The following is a 21,908-nucleotide window of genomic DNA, read 5'->3' as shown; positions in this document are numbered from 1 at the left end:
ACTTTACAATCTCCTGCTATCACTCTGTATAATATGCCCAATGCTAAGAACTCGATTGGCTTATTGTTTTCAAGCAGTGTGTATCCAAAATAATCTATAGACCTCACAAAAAACATATTAATATAGCTTATAGCTTTTTCATTTGAATCTACAATCAGGGTGGTACAATTATGCAGCATGTTGGAATACAATGCATGGCAACACAGTGGTTGGACATTGCTTTGCACTTTTGATTCTTCATCCCAACTCTCTCTCACACACACTTGTTCAATGATACATAAAGTACAGCTTCAAAGTTTTCAGATAATACATAACAGTGAGGAGGATAGTAGCAAATTTCAGAAGGACATAGGCAGACTGATAAAATAGACTTGTACATGGTAAATTAAATTTAATGTAGAGAAATATGAACTGATGTATTTGGGAACTAAGAATAAAGAGAGGCAATATAAATTCAATGGTCCTGTTTTAAACAAAGTGCAGGAACAGAAACATTTGGGGTAGGCATTCGCAAATCTTTGGATGTGTTAGAACAAATCAATAAGAACACATGGGACAGAGGCAGAGAGTGAAAAATAAAAGTTATGCTAAAACTTTATGTAACACTGTTTTGGCTTCAGCTGGCATATTGGGTCCAATTCTGCTCACCACACTTTAGTAATGTTGTTCAGGCCTTGGAGAGGATGCAGAGTCAATTTACTACAATTTTATAAAGAATAGGGGACTTAGTTATGTGGAGAAATTAGAGAAACTGACATTGTTATCCTCAGCACATAGGAAGTTAAGGAGATATTTAATGGACCTGGAAGACTTGTTTCATCTAGAAATGCATGAGACAGACAAAGCATATGTTTACATTTGTTTTTCATAGCTCATTATTCCTAGTCAGGAGCCTGAATCCAGAGGCTGCAGTTTGAGGACTATCACACTGTATCAAGTGTGACTGACTGTGGAGCCTCTGCCCCTCTTACCACCTGTCATTAGTGTGTTGGAAGGATTTGTAGGTTGATAACAAACCTGTTTGGCTGTGTTAAAAATATGTCTTCTGTGGCCTTCAAGTTTTGCAGTGGGAGTCAACTCCAGAGCTTCTACTTCAGAGGCAGGGATGCTACCTACTGCACCGCAAGACTTCTCTCACGTCACAAATTTTCTCATGGATGAATCCATGATTAAGCTTTCTTCTGATACTATATTTTATTACACTTGTGCAGGAGCCACACTGCATAGTCATACCTCTACCACTTGTAGCAGTTACTTACTCCCTTTAACTCATGGAATAAATTCAGGATTCAGTGACCTGGCATTGATTTTTTTTAAATATACCCTATAGTTGAATACTGCAGTAATAACAAATATTTAATGTCAATGCAAAGCATCATGCTGGCTCAGCACAGACTGTACAATTTGTGGGGTGTAGGTTTGCTCGCTGAGTTGTAGGTTTGATATCCAGTCATTTCATTACCTGGCTAGGTAACATCATCAGTGGCGACCTCCAAGCGAAGCTGTTGTCTCCTGCTTTCTATTTATATCTTTCTCCTTTTTGTCCAATTTGTGTTTCTTTTTAACCGTGGAACCCACCTGCTAACAACAGTGGTGCAGTATCCAAGCAGTATATAAGTTGAAGTAACCTTTCACAAGGATGATGCTGGAAAGAACTCAGGCAATCCTTAAATTAACAATCAGAAGAAATACTGACAACAGTTACGCATCTTTTTACAACTTCAGAAATGTCACCAACTTGAGGTTAATGAATGGAGCAGGCTACATTTTCAATTAAATAGATAGAAAATAGACTGTTCCCTTTGGAGGAGAAGATTGAGAGCAGCTTTGATTGACAGGTTCAAAATCATTAGGGGTCTGGACAGAGTTCTTAAGGCAAAACTGTTCCCATTGACAGAAGAATTAAGAACTAGAGGAATGCTTTCAGATGATTGACAAATGGCCACGGTGACATGAGAAGCCTTTACACAGCAAATGGTTAGAATCTGGGATGTGCTGTCTGAGTATGGTGGAGGCTGGTTCAATCAAGGTATTGAAGTGAGCATTGGATCATTATCTGAAAAGAAAAAATGTCCAAGGTTACAGGAAGAATGGCTTCTTCCTGCACTGTAACAGTTCTGTGATTTTGTGGTACATCTAGTTCAGTACAGGTGCCTAAATCTGCATTTAGCAAGTTAAAGAGAAGTAAACAGGTGGGAGCCATTCAGCTCTTTGAGCCCACTCTATCATTCAATGCAATTATGATTGATTTTCTACTTCAACACCATTCTCCCGTACTATCCCCGTACTATCCCTGTACTATCCCTGTACTATCCCTGTAACCCTTGGTATTCTTTTTCAAATCTATCGATCTATGTCTTGAATATATTGAATGTTTGAGCTCTTTCCATGGCTGTCTGAGGTAAAGAATTCAATAACATCATTAGTCCAAAAATAATACCATCACCCTATTCCCAACAGAATAACTGGGGCACTTACTTGCCGCAGTAAGTGAGGAGAAAATAGGAGAAAATCTCAACTCCCCAGTTCAAAACTAACAGGTAGAGTTTAATCATTTTAACAGCTGTGGCTCTTTTAAGTAGCCTTATTATTTTATATAAACCTAAAACGTATCTTTACATAGTATCCTATCATGCTCACTTAGAAAGATTCCAAACTGTTTCCATGGAATCACTTACATCTATCTGAGCTAGTGGAAAAGCCAGGCAAGTTTAATATCTCTTCTGAAGGACAGTAGGACTCCTGATGACAGATTGCTGAGGTGCTGGGCAGGATGGCCTTTGAGCCCAGAATCTTTATTGACCAGAAGGTTACCAAACTGAGCTGAGGTGTAGTGAAGGAATTTCGCAACTACATTTGAATGGTTATGACCGTATGTGGTGTGCCTATGCTTTTACATATAAAACAGCCTCTCCTAAAGTAAATCTATCATCCAGGTCATGGCGTGTTGTAGATAAATATGGCTGAACGAGTGAGGCCAGGTCTGGAAGAAGTCTCGTTGCATTCTGACCTACCACGCTGAACAGAAGAAAACAAATGTATCGAAGTTAAACCTGTTACATTTCTGCTACCTCACTCATATTACAAAAAACAACGCTGTAGCACCAGTGCTACACCGGAAACCGAAATGAATGAGAAAACAGAGCAGACAACTCAATGATTTAAGACACTCTATGACTGTCACAGAAATAATCCAGCAACCGAAAATTCCCACCAAGTCCGAGTTGACTGACCGCAATAAAACATCACAATTCTTTTTGAATGACTTTCTAAACAAACAGCAATAGTTGCAGCCTTCCTTTTTCATTCCACGATTTGTACGACTTTTTTTTTCGTGGCAGCAGCAATTTAGTTCGTTGAAGGAAGGGAAGTTTGACTTCTTGCCCTGCCCACGTTCCATGTGGGGTCATGACCATCCGAGACTGAAGCTAGATCTGGCTGTGTATCACTGACCCTACTTTCAGCCGAATTTATACACAATTATACAGCCAGAGGAGAACTGAGGCGTGCGCCTATTCCTTTCACTGACTTTATAAAAATCAATGTGGAGAAATTCGACTCAACAATACATATTTTAAACCGCAAATTTTCCTTGGATTGAATTGAACGTGACTGGTGTTCGGGTGCAAGTAACGTTGTAACATTTTTGTTAATATGGACTCTTCTCGACCTTCTCAGCCTGGCAAAACCAAAACATTTTCCTTCTTTCATTGCTGAGGAGGTTCCGATCGGTTTTAACTGAGTTGGAGAACTGCGCCCAGAGGAAACTCGCATGCAGTTCCAGAATATCAATAATCTTCATACACCCTCTTCCTCCATTCTACGTTATGCCAGTTCTTGATTCCAGTTCATTCGCAACTTAGAATCTGCCTTTTTGAAACAGTCGTGTGACATGTGCTTAATTACTTGGCCCAGATTTCCCCAGACATAAACAATCGCCTCTTGTTTAACCTTAAAGGCAGCTGCACTTCATCTTTCATAAACAACCTGCTCAGGTCACTATTACATCGCTAGAATATATGTTCTGATTCTCGGTAATTTCCATAATGATATATTTAAGCCAGGTTCTTTTTTTTTCAACAATAGGGTTTCATTAAGAAACTAAAATGCTGCCTAACTGGCGGTCTATTAAAATTGAATTCTAACTAATGCAGTTAATTAAAAAGTATTCATTTCACAACAAAACTTTCTGCGGGAAGATAGTCATTTCAAATGGCAGAGCCCAGAGATGCAGTTTGGGCGGTGATGATTAATTATTGTTCGCAATGGTATTGATTGCGATGTGTAGGTCTCCTTTACGTGTTTATCAAGTTAAGAGGAGAATTGATAAACATGGGACATCGTCTGCAGAGCCAGCCAAAGCAGCCTGGGCTTAGGACTTGTTTTTGCTTTGGCAGAAACCTTGCACATAATTGTCTTATCATACTGCAACACAAGCGAAATTATATTTTACTATCTTAGAGGTGTGTCAGTTGGAGCACACCGTGGAAGGAACGTGATTTAATTGTTTGTTTTATGTAACATACGCCCCTCTAATATTTATTCACATAAACAAGTTGAGTGAAGTAATTCTGCATTTATTTAGAAAACAAACTGAAAGGCTTGTTCGTTCATACATGAGTTGAGAAGAAAACAGAGCTAATACTGGCGTTCAAGTATGATTCATTCAATTCATTTTAGTGAATATTGCATTTAGGTTCGACAGGCAAAACAGGCAGGAGTTACGTCGGGAAGAAGTGTGTATTCCCGAGGCTTGAGGTCGCAAGTTGTTTAATTCACCTTGTTGCTATGTTAGTTAGAATTGGCGCTGAAAATTGAATTTTCTGTGTAAATTGGCAATGCCTGCGAGTCTGAATGGAGATTGTGCTATTTCTAAATTGGGGGAACACAGGGAATTTGGAAAAAAGAATCAGCCACAAAATGAGAGATAACAAAGACCGCTTTGTTGCTAAGCTTTATTCCAAATGTGGGTTTTTTTTTGTCTCGTTACAATGCTTCTCGGAAACTTGGTCTCTAATGAATCCTTCCAGTTCTGTGTTTTCTCTCGATCAGCAGCAGCTCTCTGTTCAAATCCGGGGAAAGTCGGGTCGCAAGATTTCGCCAGAATGAATTCAGAGATCGCGCTGAAACCAGAAGTTGTACGATTTGTAAGAAACCTAATAACAAAGAGGGGCATTAAGCCAATTATTTGTATGATTATTGTCTTGCCATGGGTTTCAGTCAGTGTGATGAAATTTGCACTGAACGAGATTCTGCAGCTCCTACAGAATATGTTCTGTGCTTAAAGTGTGATCCGCCCGCTAGCCAGAATAAATGGTCCTTTAAAAATTACAAGTACGCTAAATATGAGTTATCGCAAGGTTTATTTCAATGCAAATTGCAAATGATTACATCACTTTGGAGTGCTGCAATATTGTCACCAACTTTAATGCTGCAACGGTTGCCCCACTGCTTGATTCGTTTTAATATCTGAAGACCTTTACATTGACTTAAAACGCAGACCTGCCCGCACTTGTGCAAAGCAATCCCAGCCGAGGGCGGTTGGCGTCAGGAAGATGTGATTTCACACGATCTGAAGGCAGGGGTCGCTCAGATTGTCCACAAAATCCCCTTTTCCCTCGTCAGAGCTTCTCCAGCAGCCTCTCGGAGCAGACACTTCGCTCTGCTTTCCTCACCGGCTGGACACTGGAGCTGGCAACAGAGAACGATCCTAGAGCAAAACTTTCTCTAGCAACCCTGTTCTCTTTTGGAGAAACTCTCTCTCGATAGATAAGATTTTTTTTCCCTGGTGCGGGTGGTCTCTGGTAAATCGTTCACCATTACTTCCAAAAGTGAAGACGATTTTTTGACGCTGGCTGCGTCCAGGATCAGCCGGAGGAAGCGAGTGATTGGAGCGGCCATTGGGGTGGCAATGGTCTTGGTTCTGCTCATCGCCATCCCTTTGCTGGTCCAAAGCTCCAAGGCGTCTGCCCACTACGAGATGCTGGGCAGCTGCAGGATGGTCTGTGACCCTTACAGCCCAAAACCTAGCTCCACGGCGGCAGAAGCCATCCAGGACCTCGCTGTGATGTCCCCGCCACCCTTCATCCATGGGGGCAAAGGCGACCAGGGTCGCCGAGGCAAGCCCGGACCCAGGGGGCCCCCGGGAGAACCTGGACCCCCAGGGCCGAGAGGTCCACCCGGCGAATGGGGGGATCTGGGGAAACCGGGTCCTCCTGGGCCACCGGGCTCAGGGCCAGGAACATTCAGCACTGCCTTCCACAGCCCCAAGATCGCCTTCTACGCCGGCCTTAAGAAACCGCACGAGGGCTACGAGATTCTTAAGTTTGACGATGTTGTGACTAACGTTGGGAACCACTACGAAGCTTCCACGGGCAAGTTCACCTGCACCGTGCCCGGGATCTACTTCTTCACTTACCATGTACTGATGAGAGGAGGGGACGGCACCAGTATGTGGGCTGACCTGTGCAAGAATGGCCAGGTAAGTGCTCATGCCCCCAAACAGTCATTTACTCGGAGAGGAAAAGTTCCGCCGATAGATTCAGTAAACTTCAGCAGACACGCTCCGGTACCTGAGTCCGCGGCTTGTAGAGCCGCCCATCATTGAACTTTCGATAGTGAGGAGGTTGAGTTTATTGTTGTACAAAGTGGGCTGATTTTTGGGAGAGGGGCAGTTGTTTTTGGTGGAGGGAGGGTCGATGGCGCTGGATGTACAACATTTTGTCTGTCTTCCTTCCCTATTCTTCACTTTATTACATTTCCTTCCATGGGATAGAATGATGTTCAAACAAAAGTGCACCATCGCCCAAAAACAAGGGCACGGTTCTAAACTGAGTTCAAAGAAACAAAAGGCTGTGCGGTTAAAAAGGCCGTGGATATATAATATGTACTTATTGTATCATCATAATTGGCACAGAGGGAGGCCATCCACTCATCTTGTTTTTGCGAATCACTGAAAGTTTCCAGTTAGACCCCCTCTTTATTTTTCCCCATAATGCTGCAATGCCCCTCTTTTAAAATATACACCCGATTTATTTTAGAAAGTTGCTGCTTTCCACTACTTTCAAGCAATACATTCGGGTTAACTTATGGCATCAAAAAATCTATTTGTTTTTCCCTCTGCCTTTTTAATTTGCTAATTACTTTAAGTCCAGGTCCCTTGGTTACAGATTCCTGAGAGTGGAAATAGTTTATATCTCCCAAAACCCTCGGCTTTTTGTACACATTAAATCCTTGAACCTCCGCTGCTGTGAAGAGACCAATCCCAGCTTCTCTTGGCTCCCCACATAACTGAATTTCCTCAATTTTGAAACGGTTCTACATCTCATCTTCTGAAAGTGAGGTTTTCTGAAATTGAACACCATATTTTAACTGAAGTCTAACCAGTGATTTATGCAGGTTTAAAACTTTATCCCCTTGCTTTGTACTCTGTCTGTTTATAACACCCAAGATCATGTATGCGTATATATTACGTCTATGGGTCCCTATTCTAAATAATTATTGTGAAATTACAAACTAAAAAATATGCTCAATGTAATTTTGTGTTAAAAGTGTAAAGTGTGCATCACATCTGTAAAGGGAAAGATAGGTTTGCTGTTCTTTGAAGTTGTTCCTCAACTATATTTAGGTTGCATTTTACTTGGGAAATCTTGCATGAACCCATGGCCAACATCTATCAATGCAAGGTGCACTCCTACCTGGGCTTCACTCCTGGGAAACCTCAGTGCTGTTTGCTTATCACTGAGTTTTAACAAAAAGCCATGAAGAAATGTCTTGACTGTTAGTTTAATATTTCATCACCACAGTATACTATTTCATAAAGCATTTACGGATCCACCATTATGAAAGTCTTGCTACCCAACATAAACCTGATGTTGTTCAGTTGCCATGGGACCATAGTGAGTTTGTAAGCTGGCAGATGTCATAAGCTGTTGATGTGATCCCAAGCTGCCGACTTGGGCAGCTGCACTCCAGTTGGCAGTCACCTTATGGTGACATGATTTTGTGCTTTTTTTTAAGGTTTCATTTGCTTTAGACGATGACTGGTAAGTTGTAGTTGATTGGCAGGGCCCAGGTGTGTTCATAGCTGTGTGTCACATTCAACTCCTGAGCTCTAGCAGTCTAGTCCTCAAAACCCAGGCAACTCAGCACTACTGCTTTTACATATGTTACTTGTTGCTTTGTCCTGCATGCAATTTATGGGTATGTAATGCCGTTTCTTACATTTAAACCCGAAGTGCACCTAAGACCTGTTGGTATTTATAACTTGAAGTATCTGCAAATGAACGGATGCATAGCTTTTAATTTCATACGTTCTGTACCTTCTGTAGTAATGCATATCACAAAGTTTTGAATTTCCCTTGACACTTTCAAGCAAACTGATGAGATTCAGGCCCACATCAAAATATGTCACCCCGTATAGTGGGATTTCTCCAGTGCTGCAAAGAGAGAGACAGCACAAGTGCATAGCTGCAGCTGATCAGTCTTGTAACATTTTTTTTTAACCACCTTTCTGCATCCTTTTCCCTTATGTACTGTCAAAAACTAGTCACAGCCCAAAAGCATGTGGAAATATTGCTAAATAATAAATAGATGCTTCCTCTTTTGTAAATAGTTGTTATTTTCTGTTGATTGGTACTGGAAAAATGTCACCTGCAACCTTCTGAATAGCTATTGCTTCTGAACTAGATTGTTGGCATCTAACAAATGAGAGTTGAATGGGATCAGTGGGGGCTAGGGTTGGGGTACCTCAGAACATTGTTAGGCAGAGCATTGTGAGGCATATTTTCTTAACTGCAGTTGGAAACAGTCAGTGTGCTTTGGATAGTGTCATATTCATTCAAGTGGAAAAGGAACTGTATGTTATTTTTGCCAGTGATACAGCACAAAAAATATGTATTGGTTTAGAAAATTAAAACAGGTGTTTGACAAGAAAATGAAAAAAAAGCATCACTAAACATTTTTTTGATTATGAAGACACTCCTTTAATAGCTCCCTGTGATTTGATTATCTTGGCATAAGTCATATCCACTTTAGGGATTCACTTAGCTCACTCAGAGTATCCTAAATGCGACGAAATATGACACTCTTGAAGCTCAAACTGCAAGTAGAAGTATAGGGTCACTCATTTAAATGAACAACACATGTACATACATTAGAGTTAAAGATTCTGAATCTTATTCCCATTGTTTTCTACATGAAACACAGCCATATGAATTACATATTACATGCATTAATTAGCTGTTTACAAATTTGTCCCATTCACTTGTTTAAAGATTTTAACAGTTTGCTGCCCTTGTTCAATAAAACAAAAAAGTAAAAATGCATGAGTAGAGACGCATGTAGAATTAAAAACAACAATTGAACAGCTTTATTGTTACTTTTCCTGATGTCCTTTTTGAAGCAATAGATTTAATGTAGAAAGCCAAAGAGATTAATTATGTTTAATGACATACCTATTTATGTGGATAAAATATTTTCATTTTTTCTATCGCTTGTACTTTCTCTTTTTCTAACAATGTTACTGTACTTTTATCATTTTACTATGGTGTATTATCTTAGTAAAATTATTGTTGTTAAAAACTAACAGATGTGTCTCTGATAAACACATAGCCCTCTTTGCTTGTATCTTCCTATAGCCTTCAACCTGTCCTGGACATGCAATGTATTATCTGGGTCAACAATTGAACTTTGTTCTTCCAAACATCCCTTTGCCTTTGTTTGCTTGATTCATGAATTCACAGTGCTTAATGGTTTCTCTGCCCTTATCTACTCTGTAGTCCTGTTTTACTTTGTTCCACCTGATTGGTTTTGCGCTCTCCTATAAAACTGACATTACTTTAAATTTAAAATATAAATCAAGGCAATGTGGTTCTTCCTTTCTCCCATCCTTTTGTGGTAATGTTTGCAATTCATCAGGGTGAAGATTGTCAGTGATTGAAAATGGAACAATTTTCCACTTTAGGCAACAGTTTCCAGCATCAAGGATTTTTAGGTATAATGTGACCTGATGCAGAGTAAAGATTTCTATAACATAAAGCTTCCTCAGCTACATGCATCAACTTCAGTCTGAGTCAGGCACATTCTAGTACACCAATGTAATGTTTCAACTTCCTACCACAACTACCTTTATGACCTCTCCAAGGAAGATTGCCAATTTGATGGCAATTAGTACTCCGTTTACACTGTGTAGTCATGAGTACAGGAACAGGGTCATGACCATCCAACTTCGTTTCGTCTATGCCTCCTATTGAGAGGAGCATTTTAATCCATCTGTCTTAGCTGGAGTTGAACCCACCATTTAGGTGAAAGGATGATGTGTCAATGACATGTGCATCCAATCTTTGATATTGCTGTTTTTGAGACCAAACACTGCAGCCTTGGATTGGTTTAAAACCTGTCTGTACTGTGTATTCAACAACTTCTCAAGGGCAGTTAGGAGAGGCAACAAATGCTAGCCTCATTAGCAAAGCCCAATAATGGAAGAATAGGACACAATGGCTGTTGCTAGTAGGGAATAGAATTGATGTGGTTCAATTATTACAAGACTTTTAACTGCTAAAACATTCATATTACACAAAGGGGATGCCAAACTAGTACATGTAATATTTTTTCCAATTAAAAAATAAGATTCTCAAAAGTATATTAAATAATTTTTGAAAGAAATACTTAGTGCATTTTAAAATGTTCAAGGTATCAAATGACAGTACCATCACTAGTTACCAAATTTAAAAGTAACACACCTTGGATATAAAATCTGACTTGTTTCAGCAATTGGCAAAAAAAAATCCTTCAAATAAGCTGGGCCTGCAGAATCCTAAACCCACGGAAGAATCGCCAAATCAGTTAACACCCCTGGCTAATAAATACCTTTTGAGTAGAGTTGAATGCATATGCACATGAGAACGGGATTGAAAATAATGTTGATTCTACTATAATGCATGTTTCTTCAACATGAATTGGCTTTAACATGATTGAAGAAATTAAACCGTTATTCATAGAATGCAAACTTTCCTTACCTCTTTTGCTCGTCAGGTAGTTCTTCTACAACACGATGGTTGCGTTCTTGAGCAACCCTGCATTATAGAAAAATTGCGTTTTAGAAACATTAATCACGTTACAGCCAACACATGTTTTAAAAGTTCGCGCTTTAGAAACAGTGTCCCAATTCATCAATCGCATTACAGTGAATTTGCGTTAATGAAACCCATGTTATAGCAGAACAAACTAACACAATTCCGGTCCAATTAGTTTAAATGGAGCAGCTATCGAGTGGTTTTCTTATAACGCAAGATCGCACAATAATGGAACTAGCTTGTTATATCAGAACTGCAAATGGCGACAATCAAACATTTTGAGAGATATGATGATTGGACCAATTAAATGTCATATAAAGAAAGGCACTGGATGTGAAATGTATAATATAGTATCACTTAAAATGGTTATTCTTTAATTTGAATTATTTTACTTTCAAGGGGGAGGAAGAAGGTTTATAGAATTAAAAACAGAAATTGTTGGAAAATCTCAGCAGGTCTGGCAGCATCTGTAGAGAGAATCAGAGTTAATGGTTTGGCTCCAGTGATCCTTCTTCAGAACTTCCTTCAGAAAGTTTGTACAATGTTTCGTCAGTCCAGGATAGATTGAATGTGGCCTGCAGAAGGAATCATCTTGATTTGGTCGCTATCATGTTTGGTCGCTATCATGTTACTTGAAGAAAATATGATTTCTACATTATGACAGGTCTTTGGTAGGTTGCCAGTTGTGGTGATTGTAATGTAGTCAGCTGGGTAGACCTCATAGAATATGAGTTTCCTGATTGAGGCTGTTAATCTGGTCCAATCAGAAAGCCCTGGCTGAGATAAACAGGAGTGTCAGACGTTCTGTTCACTCTGAATGCTGGCTGTGAGGGAGCTGGATCAGTGTCAAGGTCTCTCCACGTGTAAATAAAGGGTGACGGATCCTGCCTTCAAAGAGTGGACCCAGTGTGTGGAAAGAATACGTTATTTTTTACGGGCAAATGACATTGGAGCAGATGAAAAGCAATGAGTAATCTTTCTGACAGCTTGTGAACCCGTAGCTTTTTCGGTTATTAGGAGCCTAGCGTTTGCTGAGGTAACAGATACTAAAACATTTCAAGAGATTATGAATTTCTTTAAGGAATGTTAAGACCCCAAGCCTCCTCTAATTCTGAGATGCTATCAGTTTTACTTGGCAGTTCAAGGACTAGGGTAATGCTTGTTGGAATTTTTGACAAGGCTAAGATGACTGGCAGAGGCATGTGACTTTGATTTAACCCTTAATGAGATGCTGAGAGACTGTTTGCTATGTGGAATTAATTATGTAACCATACAAAAGTGCCTACTGACTAAAGCCTAACTGGACTTAACAAACAGGCACTACGACTGGTTTTATCATTAGAAAGTACAGCAAGTGGAGCATATGAGTTACAGGGTATTCCGATGGACGTGGACTCCCTTGCCACCCAAGCTTGGGGAACACCACTTGAGTGAAGACAATTGCGTGGCCTCACTCAGGACATATCCTGAACAGAGAAATTCTAGACCAGCCCACAGCAAAACCCCAAAACAAAATCAAGCCTCAGCCAAATGGTTAACATTTTTCTTCATGATCCAGGCCAGCAAGCCATTGTAGTTGCTGCCATTATGTGGAACTGAGACAGCAAAAGAGTCCCAACTAGGCCAGAATTGGGTAAGAGAACTGGGCAGTATCCCAGAGAGTGCACACCCTGCAAAGTTCTCCTACATCTGGTTTGGAACAGTTAATTGCTTAGCAACATCCAAATCAAAACCAATCAAAATAAACATCTGGTTAAATGGTCACCTGGTTAAAACAGAGGGTGATAACGGTGTGGCTGTATCAGTGATTGCAGAACCAGTCTGGACTCGAACCCTTAAGTTTGTGCAAGATCTCGGCTAGACTGAGAATCTATACCGGGAAATGTTTACAGATTAAGGGTATAATTGAGATTCCAGTCTGTTATGAGAAGCAACTGGTTCAGTTCCCACTGATTGCAGTAGAAGGCTTGGGTCCAAGCTTGATGGGGCAGAATTGGTTGAGAAAGATTCATCTTGATTGACTCAACATTTTTCTATTCGAAAATAGCTACCTGAGTAAAGTCCTAATTAAATAAGTGGAGGTTTTTCAGGAAGGTCTAGGGACTATCAAAAGAGCCAAGGCCACCTTGCATATTGACCAGGAAGCAGTTCCATGATTCTGCAAGGCCCGTCCAGTGCCATTTGCCTCACGGGCAAAAGTAGAGGCAGAAATCAGGAGGCTGGAAATGGAAGGAATCATCAAACCAATCCAGTTTGTGGAACGGGTCGCTCCACTCGTACCGACTTTGAAGCCCGATGACTCAGTTCGCCTTTGTGGGGATTATAAACAAACAGTAAACTGCTTCTACCAGCTGGATAAATACCCAATCCCTCGCTCAGAAGATTTATGCACAAAGCTGGCAAGGGGCTGTCCTTCGTGAGCTACGTGTACTTGTAATTGTGATTAGATAAGGATTTGCAGACATATGCTACAATTAACATCAATGAGGTCTTGTATCAATATATGTGACTGCCATTTGGGGTATCTTCAGCCTGTGCCATTTTCCAGTGGATGATGGAGAACATTTTACAAGGTCTAGCCAAGGTCCCCATTCATCTGGATGACCTGCTAATAACTAGAAAGACCAATAAAGAGCATTTATAGCACTTGGGCATGAGACCATAAGACCTAGGAGCAGAAATTAGGCCATTTAGCCCATCAAGTCTGCTCCACCATTCAATCATGGCTGATAAGTTTCTCAATCCCATTATCCTGCTCCCTCTCCGTAACCCTTGATCCTCTTGATACTCAAAAACTATTTATCTCTGTCTTAAATATACTCAATGACCTGGCCTCCACAGCCTTCTGTGCTTAAACATTTCTCCAAGGTGTGTGTATGCCTTCAGAGGGAAAAATGAATGCTCCAGGCACACCAAGTGATCTACTTGGGCTGCAGGGTTGACAAGACCAGGTTATACCCTTAGGAAGATAAAGTGAAGGCGGTTGAAAGTGCCCTGGCTCCCATGTCTGTACCGAAGATTCGGTCTTTCCTTAGGTTAGTGAATTATTACGGAAAGTTCATCATAATTTAGCCTCCATCCTGGCACCCTTACATCTGCTATTGAAAAGGGGTCAGCCTTGGAAATGGTCACGTAGCCAAAACGTAGCCTTTAGGGAAGTGAAGAAGCAGCTGTCATTGTCTAAGGTGTTGTAGCCCAACATGATCCCAAACGAGATCTGTTGCTGATATGTGATGCCTCCCGGTACGGTATCAGGGTTGTGTTGACTCACAGATGGTTCAATGGAGAAGAACGCTTCCTGAGTTTTGGCTGATGCAGAGTGCAAATGCAACGAGGTAGAGAAGGAAGGTTTGATGGTCATTTTTGGTGTGAGAAGGTTCCACCAATACCTTTTATGGATGTAAATTTGTAACAGTAACAGACCACAAACCCCTGCTAGGGCTACTGAAAGAGGACAGTGCTGTGCCAACCATAGCTTCAGGTTGAATTCAGCAGTAAGCTCTCACTCTGAGTGTATACGAGTACAAGATAGAACACTGTCTGGGAGGCCAAGTAGCAAATGCAATGAGCCACCTCCCATTGGCAGATAGATCACTGGTGGTGCTACCACTGGAAGTCCATTCTGGTTTTAAATTTTCTGGGCACCCTTCTGGTCACCACTGACAATAGATGAGAATGTGGGTGCGAAAAGATCTAGTCCTGGCAAAACTAAAACAGCTGGTGGTAACTGGGAAACCAAAGGGCCGTCACAACCAGAAATGAAACTTTTCTGGATACAGCGAGACAGTATCAGCATAGAGGACGGCAGATTGTTATGGGGAGCCGGAGTGATTGTCTTGAGCAAAGGTTGCTGCCAGATACTGCTAAACTCCACCAGGGTCATCCAGGAATTTCCAAAATGAAGACTTTGGTGAGAAGCTATGTCTGGTGGCCAGGATTGGATGCAGACGTAGTTGCATTGGTGGGGTAGTGCCCAGAATGGCACCAAGGCCAAGAATTACTATCACCAGCACCCTCACATTCGTGGGAATGGCTGGGTAAAACCTGAACTCAGTTACATATTGATAATGTGGGTCTTTTCATGGGGTCAATGTTCTTAGTCATTGTAGACGCCCACTCAAAGTGGTTGGATATGTAGAGTTCATTTGTCAAACATGGGGATGATAATTGAAAAGTTGTGTGCATCTTTTGCAATGCACAGACTCCTGGAAGTGTTGGTCACAGACAATGGGCCATCGTTAACCAGCAGGGAATTTAAGTATTTCCAGAAGTCGAATGGCACTCAGCATGTCAGGACAGCTCCATACCATCTACTGTCCAATGGTCTGGCAGAAAGAGCAGTCCAAACTTATAAAAATGGTTTAAAGAAACAGCCTACAGCTTCACTCAATACCAAACTGTCCCGATTTCTATTTGATTATAGGACCACCCCTCATGCAGCAATAGGGATAGCTCCAGCAGAGTTGCTAACAGGGAGAATACTCTGCACCAGGTTAAATCTGATCTTCCAGGGCCTGGTGAGGAGGGGTGGAACAGCATCAGGAACACCAAGGCTGGATATGAGACTCCTGTAAGCAAGAGAGGAGTTTACGTCAGGGGACAAAGTTTGGTGCCAGAACCACAGAAATAGCCCTGCATGGGTAAGAGGCATGGTTGTCGCAAGTTCAGTCCTGAAAGGATGTTAGAACCCATGGGTTCTCCACCTCTGTCTAGTGTCGAAGAAACCTCAGATTCTGAGGTGGACTCGGTGGATGTTGTAGCCTTGAATCTGAAAAAGAGGATGAATTTCCTCTGAAATGTTCTGGGCACAAGAGGCTGGCTACTGTCTAATACACGTTGCCCCTATCCAAGGCTGAGTCGGGGGGGGGAGACTGGACCCGGTGTGAAAACTCCTTGGGGAGGCTACAAGAAGAAGGAACCAATCTATGTTCTCAGACTCAGAGAGGGATAGGTGTAGTGATTGTAACGAGGTCAGTCAGGTAGACCTCACAGAATATGTGTTCCCTGATTGGGGCTGATAATCTGGTCAAATCAGGGAGCCCTGGCTGACAGATAGAAACAGGAGTGTTGGAGATTTTGTTCACTCTGAGAGCTGGCTCTGAGGAAGCTGGATCAATGTCAAGGACGCACCACGTGTAAATAAGGGGTGACTTGGTGACGTGTTACCAGTCTCTGTAGAGTTATTTCACCAGTTGTGAGGCATAAAAATTGATAACATAGTGATAACTTCACTTCATTTTCACTTTCTTGCCCCTGCAGAAAATCCCAAATGAGAATTAATTTTGATTACATTGCTTGTTTTTTACAAACATACATGAAAGTAAATGGTAACAATACAGAAAGAATGTTACTCAATTACAGAAGTTTAAATTTAGCTGTAATGTGTATTAAACTATTCTAAGGTAATTAACCTGTCAGTGAGTCCAATTGAGTATATATTCTCATCTATACATTAACTTCTGATAACCATTCTTACAGAGAAATGAGTTCAGGAACATCCGAAGGATTGTAACCTTTTCCCTGAATACATGCAACAGTAACGCTGACACTCAGGAGTTAGCCTCATGAGAGTCACCATTATATCTTCCTGTTTAACTTTCAGGATTATATGACATTTCATTCTTAGCTTTTGCTGTAATTTCACAGATGGATATGCTTATTGATACTTTTCGCTGCAATTTGCATATGTTGAAACTTTTTGCATATTTTGTTTTTAATTGAATTAGAAACACTTATAAAATTAAACAGTTAATTATGAGAGTGGGACTAATTGGAAATGTCTTTCAAACAGCTGACAAAGGTACGATGGATTGAATGGTCTACTTCTGGTCTGAATAATTTTATGATTCTACTTTAATAAATTACTGCAACGTTTTGCAATAGAAGCTAACGTAAAGTTGCAAGAATTGCCATCACAATGTTGGGAGTTTCTAAGTTGATTATTCTAGCTCTTCCAAGATCTGAGCTCCTCCCTATCCATTTAACACAATTACTACAAAGATGGTCACAAATTTCTACTGCCAGACATCAAACTCTATAACTGTCTTAGTATGAAAAATATCTTTAGAAATTATACTTCAAGCATGCAGAACAATTAAAACAAATCAAAACCAGCAGGAATGGGATGATGAATATCATCTCTGGAAACAACTATAACTCATTTGTGACTTTGCACTTGTAAGTTATTCCATCAGCTTTACTTGTGTGGGTATTTATCATACCTCACTGCTGTCTGTGACACATTCTCTTTGAAGTAAAATGCAATTGTCTTTTATTTGTGAATTGATTGATATGCTTGTCCTGGGTGAATACAAGAGATGCTAACTTTACATTGAGTATGTGGACAAGATTTGATTGAGGGGAAAAATTTGCCGGTGCATTGAAGGGTGACCTTTCTATGCATAACCATGTTGCCTTCTCAATTAGCTCCTGATATATAGGTTCTGTTTTACATTTAGGCTTTCTAGTGTTCCGTTAGAACAGGTATGATCAATTGACCTATAGCCAGAAGACAGTAAAGTATATTTTTTTCTTCAAAGCTTGTTATTTTAGCACGTATTCCTTTGATCAGAAATAAAGTATATGGGATCAAAACATGCCAACTGATGCCCAGCAGATGCATAGCTAGCACTGTTCAATCATGTGGGCATTGAAAGGGAAGTTGGGGATTCATTCCTGTTATTCATTCATTACGAATTATCAGCATCAGATGTGCCTTCATGGTGAAAGGCACAAAATTGGAGGTGGGAATTGAAATCAAAAATTGAGTCAAATTCAGACTGACGAATCCAGTTCAGCTGTGGTGCAACTGGTCTAGTACTAGAACTGTCCTGAATTTCATGCACTCATATCAGTATCAACAAATATTACTGAAAATGCCCAAATTCATGGCTATTTAATATGTGCTATGGGATCCTCCTGAGGATTTGATTTTGCTGTACAATTTGTAAGTTGAAGGCACGAGCCAAACTCCTCTCATTGAACAACCTTATAGCCAGCAGAGAGTTCTAATGGGATTGATTCAAAATCATTTTCCCGAGGTGGAACAACAATTTACCAGCCCCACGTACTGACAATGAAACACAATATCATTCTCTCTTGAAGGCTGTATTTAAGCTCAGGTAACAGTTGTAAAAGGAATCATTTTTTGGTGATTAATTGGTAGTGATCAAAACCTATGATTTCAGCAGGACCCTCTATGCAGAGAGAACTTTGTTACCGAGGGTGGATTGAAACCTTTGTTTGGTCAATGACATATTGCCCCATTAGATAAAATGGGATCCAAGGAGAAACAAAGGACTGAATCTTAAATTTTTTGGCAAAGTTTGAATTGCATTGATTTGCTTTGAAAGGCCTAATAGGTTTTCTTGATGTATCTTACCTACCTTGCCTCATTAACAAACTGCCCTCCTGCCGTGGTATTTCTCATGTCTGATTCTGGCTCCATCTCATCACACATCATTCCCAGAACAGCTCACTGCTTAGCAGATATCCCAAAATTCATTGGCATCCCTTACACAGGTGCCATCTTTCAAAGGCCATCAGGCATCTGGACAAGCACTATGAAACCAGAGAAGTCCTACATGGTTCTTGAGATTTGCCTAAGACATGACAGACAGAGGAAAACCAGTTCCTCACTGTATGGGCAGGAATCCGGCAGATCCTGTTGGATGCATGGTGCACATGTGGGACTTCCTCTTCTCCCAGGACCAGCAGTAGATGACAATGACAACCAGCCTGGTCCACATAGAGACTGTCACCCAGCTCAGTAAAGTCTCAGCATCTGGAGGAATGCCCAGCACTGCAGTAGAAAGGTCAGTGACCTTCCCCACTCCACCAGTGTAAGTGCCACCATCTTCTCTCCAATACCTTACACTCATTGTCTCTCTACTCCTGTACCCACCTCCCACCCAGGCTCATGCTCTACCATTCTCACTATTGCTGCAATATCTTCCCTTACCTACCCCAATCCCAGACCACTTACCTGCATGCCCTCTGCGCTGCCTCCTCACTCACTCAGGACAACACCCCACCTGCGCCAAAGGTAACAGCCGTTCCACCCACTTTCATCTTCCTTTATACCTGCCTCTCATTCAGTCCATCAGACCATATGATGTCAGAGCAGAATGAGGTCATTTGGCCCATCGGTTCTGCTCCACCATCCGATCATGGCTGATATGTTTCTCAACACCTTTTCTTCTGCTTTCTCCCCGGAATCCTCGATCCTTTTACTAATCAAGATATTATGAATCTCTGAGTAAAGACACTCAATGACTTGGCATCCACAGCCTTCTGCAGCAATGAATTCCATCCTCCGGCTGAAGAAATTCCTCCTCATCTCAGTTCGAAAGGGCTGTCCGTTCACTCTGAGGCAATGCCCTCAGGTCCTAGTCTCTCCCACTAGTGGAAACATCTTCTTCATATCCAATCTATCCAGGCCTCTCAGTATTCTGTACATTTCAATCAGATCCCCCCGTATCCTTCTAAACTCCATCACATACTAACCCAGAGTCCTCAAATGCATCTCATATGAAAAGACCTTAAAACCTGGGATCATACTTGTGAACCTCTTCTGAAACCCTCCAAGACCAGCATATCCCTCCTTACATACAGGTCACAATATTCCAAATGCAACCTCACTAGAGCCTGATTCAGCCACATCTATACATCCCTTTTGAAATGAATGCTAACATTGCATTTGCCTTCCTCACTGCCAACTGAACCTGCATGTTAACCTTAAGAGAATCCTGAACTAGGACTCCCAAGTCCCTTTGTGCTCCAGATTTCCAAAGCTTTACCCCATTCGGGTTCAGAAGGAAACTTGGTTCAGACTACGGTGTTCCACCCTACCTCGGCTGATGAACCAGTTCATCGTCATGTTGAACAACACTTGAAAGAAACACTGAGGGTGGAAAAGATGCATACTCTGGGTGGGGGATGTGAACGCTCACCATCATGAGTGGCTTGGTAGCAATATTACTGATTGAGCTGGTCAGGTCCTAAAGAACTTAGCTGCCAGACTGGGTCTGTAGCAAGTGGTGAGGGAACTAACAAGAGGGAGAAACATATTTGACCTCATCCTCACCAGTCTGCTGGTTGTTGAAGCATCTGTCCATGACAGTATCATTAAGAGTAATTTTAAAAAGGACCGAATGTTGTAGAATATTAATTAAAAACAGCCCTATTACATAGCCCACAAAACACATTGAATTGAGATCCTAATTCAAATAAAGCAAAACAGTTACTTAAAAGGATTTTGGGTTTCACCCCCACACTCCCTGTGAGATAAAACCAGTTCCCTGTAATTACAAATACTCTGCCAATTGACTTCTTATTCCCTGACTAAAGACAACGCTGTTGTATAAGGTCATCGTTCTTCTTGGGTTTTAAAAAATGCTAGAAATCTTTAGCATGGCTTTCCCTGACAATTTTCAACAGTTTCAACCCTTGCAAGGTTGACTGATGTTATAAGCATCCTCAAATTTTGACCATACACAGTGAACACAGACAACTAAAACTTAAACCAGCAAATAGGTATTGCTTAATATTTCAGTAACAGATCTGGGTCTTGATTGGTCCATTATGTCATAATCATCAACCTTTTCCATGTGAATTTCCTATCGTCAGGAATGCTTGTCCCATTTTTAAAGTCACAACTTCCTAACTTGTCTCTATATACTACTTCCATGCCCGCAATCTCCACACCCACTTCAGGGTCCTGACCTTTGTGTGGGGAATTTCTCCTCTTAACAACCAGTCTAAGGCACAGTGGTTGAGATAGACACAGTATTTGTATTTATTTTATGTACTATGCTCTGGAGCCTAAAACCTCACTATTAGAGAACTCTGACCTCCAAATTCCAGGGGGACTTTAACCTCCATTTCCAGGTGACTCAAACCTCCCTTCCCAGTGAACTTATCGGTGTACAAGTGCATAAGTTATCTCAGAGATTCCGTCACTACAGATTCCCAGGGGATGAGGGGTCTAGTAAGTAAGACCAAGGTAAATCTTACCAAGTGGGCCCATCTGTCTCATGTTACCGTCACAGGCAATCACTTACTCAGTCCATCTAGAAGCTTTGTATATATTGGAATCCCATCACTGCCACAAAACGTTAGGTTCTTTTTTTCTTGAGATTCTTACATACTTGATCCAATTTCAATTCACCAACTTTTGTGAACAGTCAAAATTTATTAGGCAAGTACAAGCTTTGGAGGATCACTTAACACTCTTCACAATGCTTATGAAGTGTGTCAAGAGAAGCTGTCTGAACAAAGGAACAGTCCTTCGTTTATACAAGATCTTTACATCACAATCAGTAATGCCCACAAGACAACCCCCAGCCAATCCCCATAGTTACATGTCATTCAAGACACAATGTATCGACCTGATAATCTCTAGAAACAATGTAATGTAAATCATCCTTTAACGGCAAGATCTATTGTAAGTCGTTTTTTTTAAACTACAGGATGTGGTCAGAATTTTAATTGCAATGTTTTTATTGATTCTGAATAGGAGATGATAATGTAAATTTGCTTCTGAATGATAGGAGATGGCAATACCTGCAAGACAGAGAAACATACTACCCTATTCTGAGGGCATCCAATTTCTTGGAGGTCAACAGAACAAATTAACCCCTTCACATTGAGAATACCCTCCATCATGTTGTGTGGCACTATCACCGTGCTAAATAGGTCAGATTTCAAACAGATCTAGCAACTCAAGACGAGGCATCCATGAGACACTGTATTCATCAACAGCAGAACTGTACCCCAGCACAATCTGTAACCTCACGGCCTGGCATATCTTCCACTCAATCATTACCATCAAAT

The 21,908-nt window shown here is 41.0% G+C and overlaps 1 protein-coding gene across 1 annotated transcript in view; it reads left to right on the top strand.

The window, feature by feature from the left end:
• The first annotated feature begins 5,905 nt into the window (after positions 1–5,905).
• The window catches only part of LOC132805763 (complement C1q-like protein 2), a 51,460-nt gene continuing 35,457 nt past the window's right edge, over positions 5,906–21,908 (top strand). The window contains exon 1 of the mRNA XM_060820995.1: positions 5,906–6,481. Within this exon, the coding sequence (XP_060676978.1) occupies positions 5,912–6,481 (570 nt within the window). The 5' untranslated portion in view covers positions 5,906–5,911. The remainder of the gene's footprint in view (positions 6,482–21,908) is intronic.

The sequence above is a fragment of the Hemiscyllium ocellatum genome, chromosome X, assembly GCF_020745735.1.
Source record: "Hemiscyllium ocellatum isolate sHemOce1 chromosome X, sHemOce1.pat.X.cur, whole genome shotgun sequence".
Taxonomy (NCBI): domain Eukaryota; kingdom Metazoa; phylum Chordata; class Chondrichthyes; order Orectolobiformes; family Hemiscylliidae; genus Hemiscyllium; species Hemiscyllium ocellatum.
Note: the sequence above shows the minus strand (reverse complement) of the source record. Positions and strands in the feature narration are given on the sequence as shown.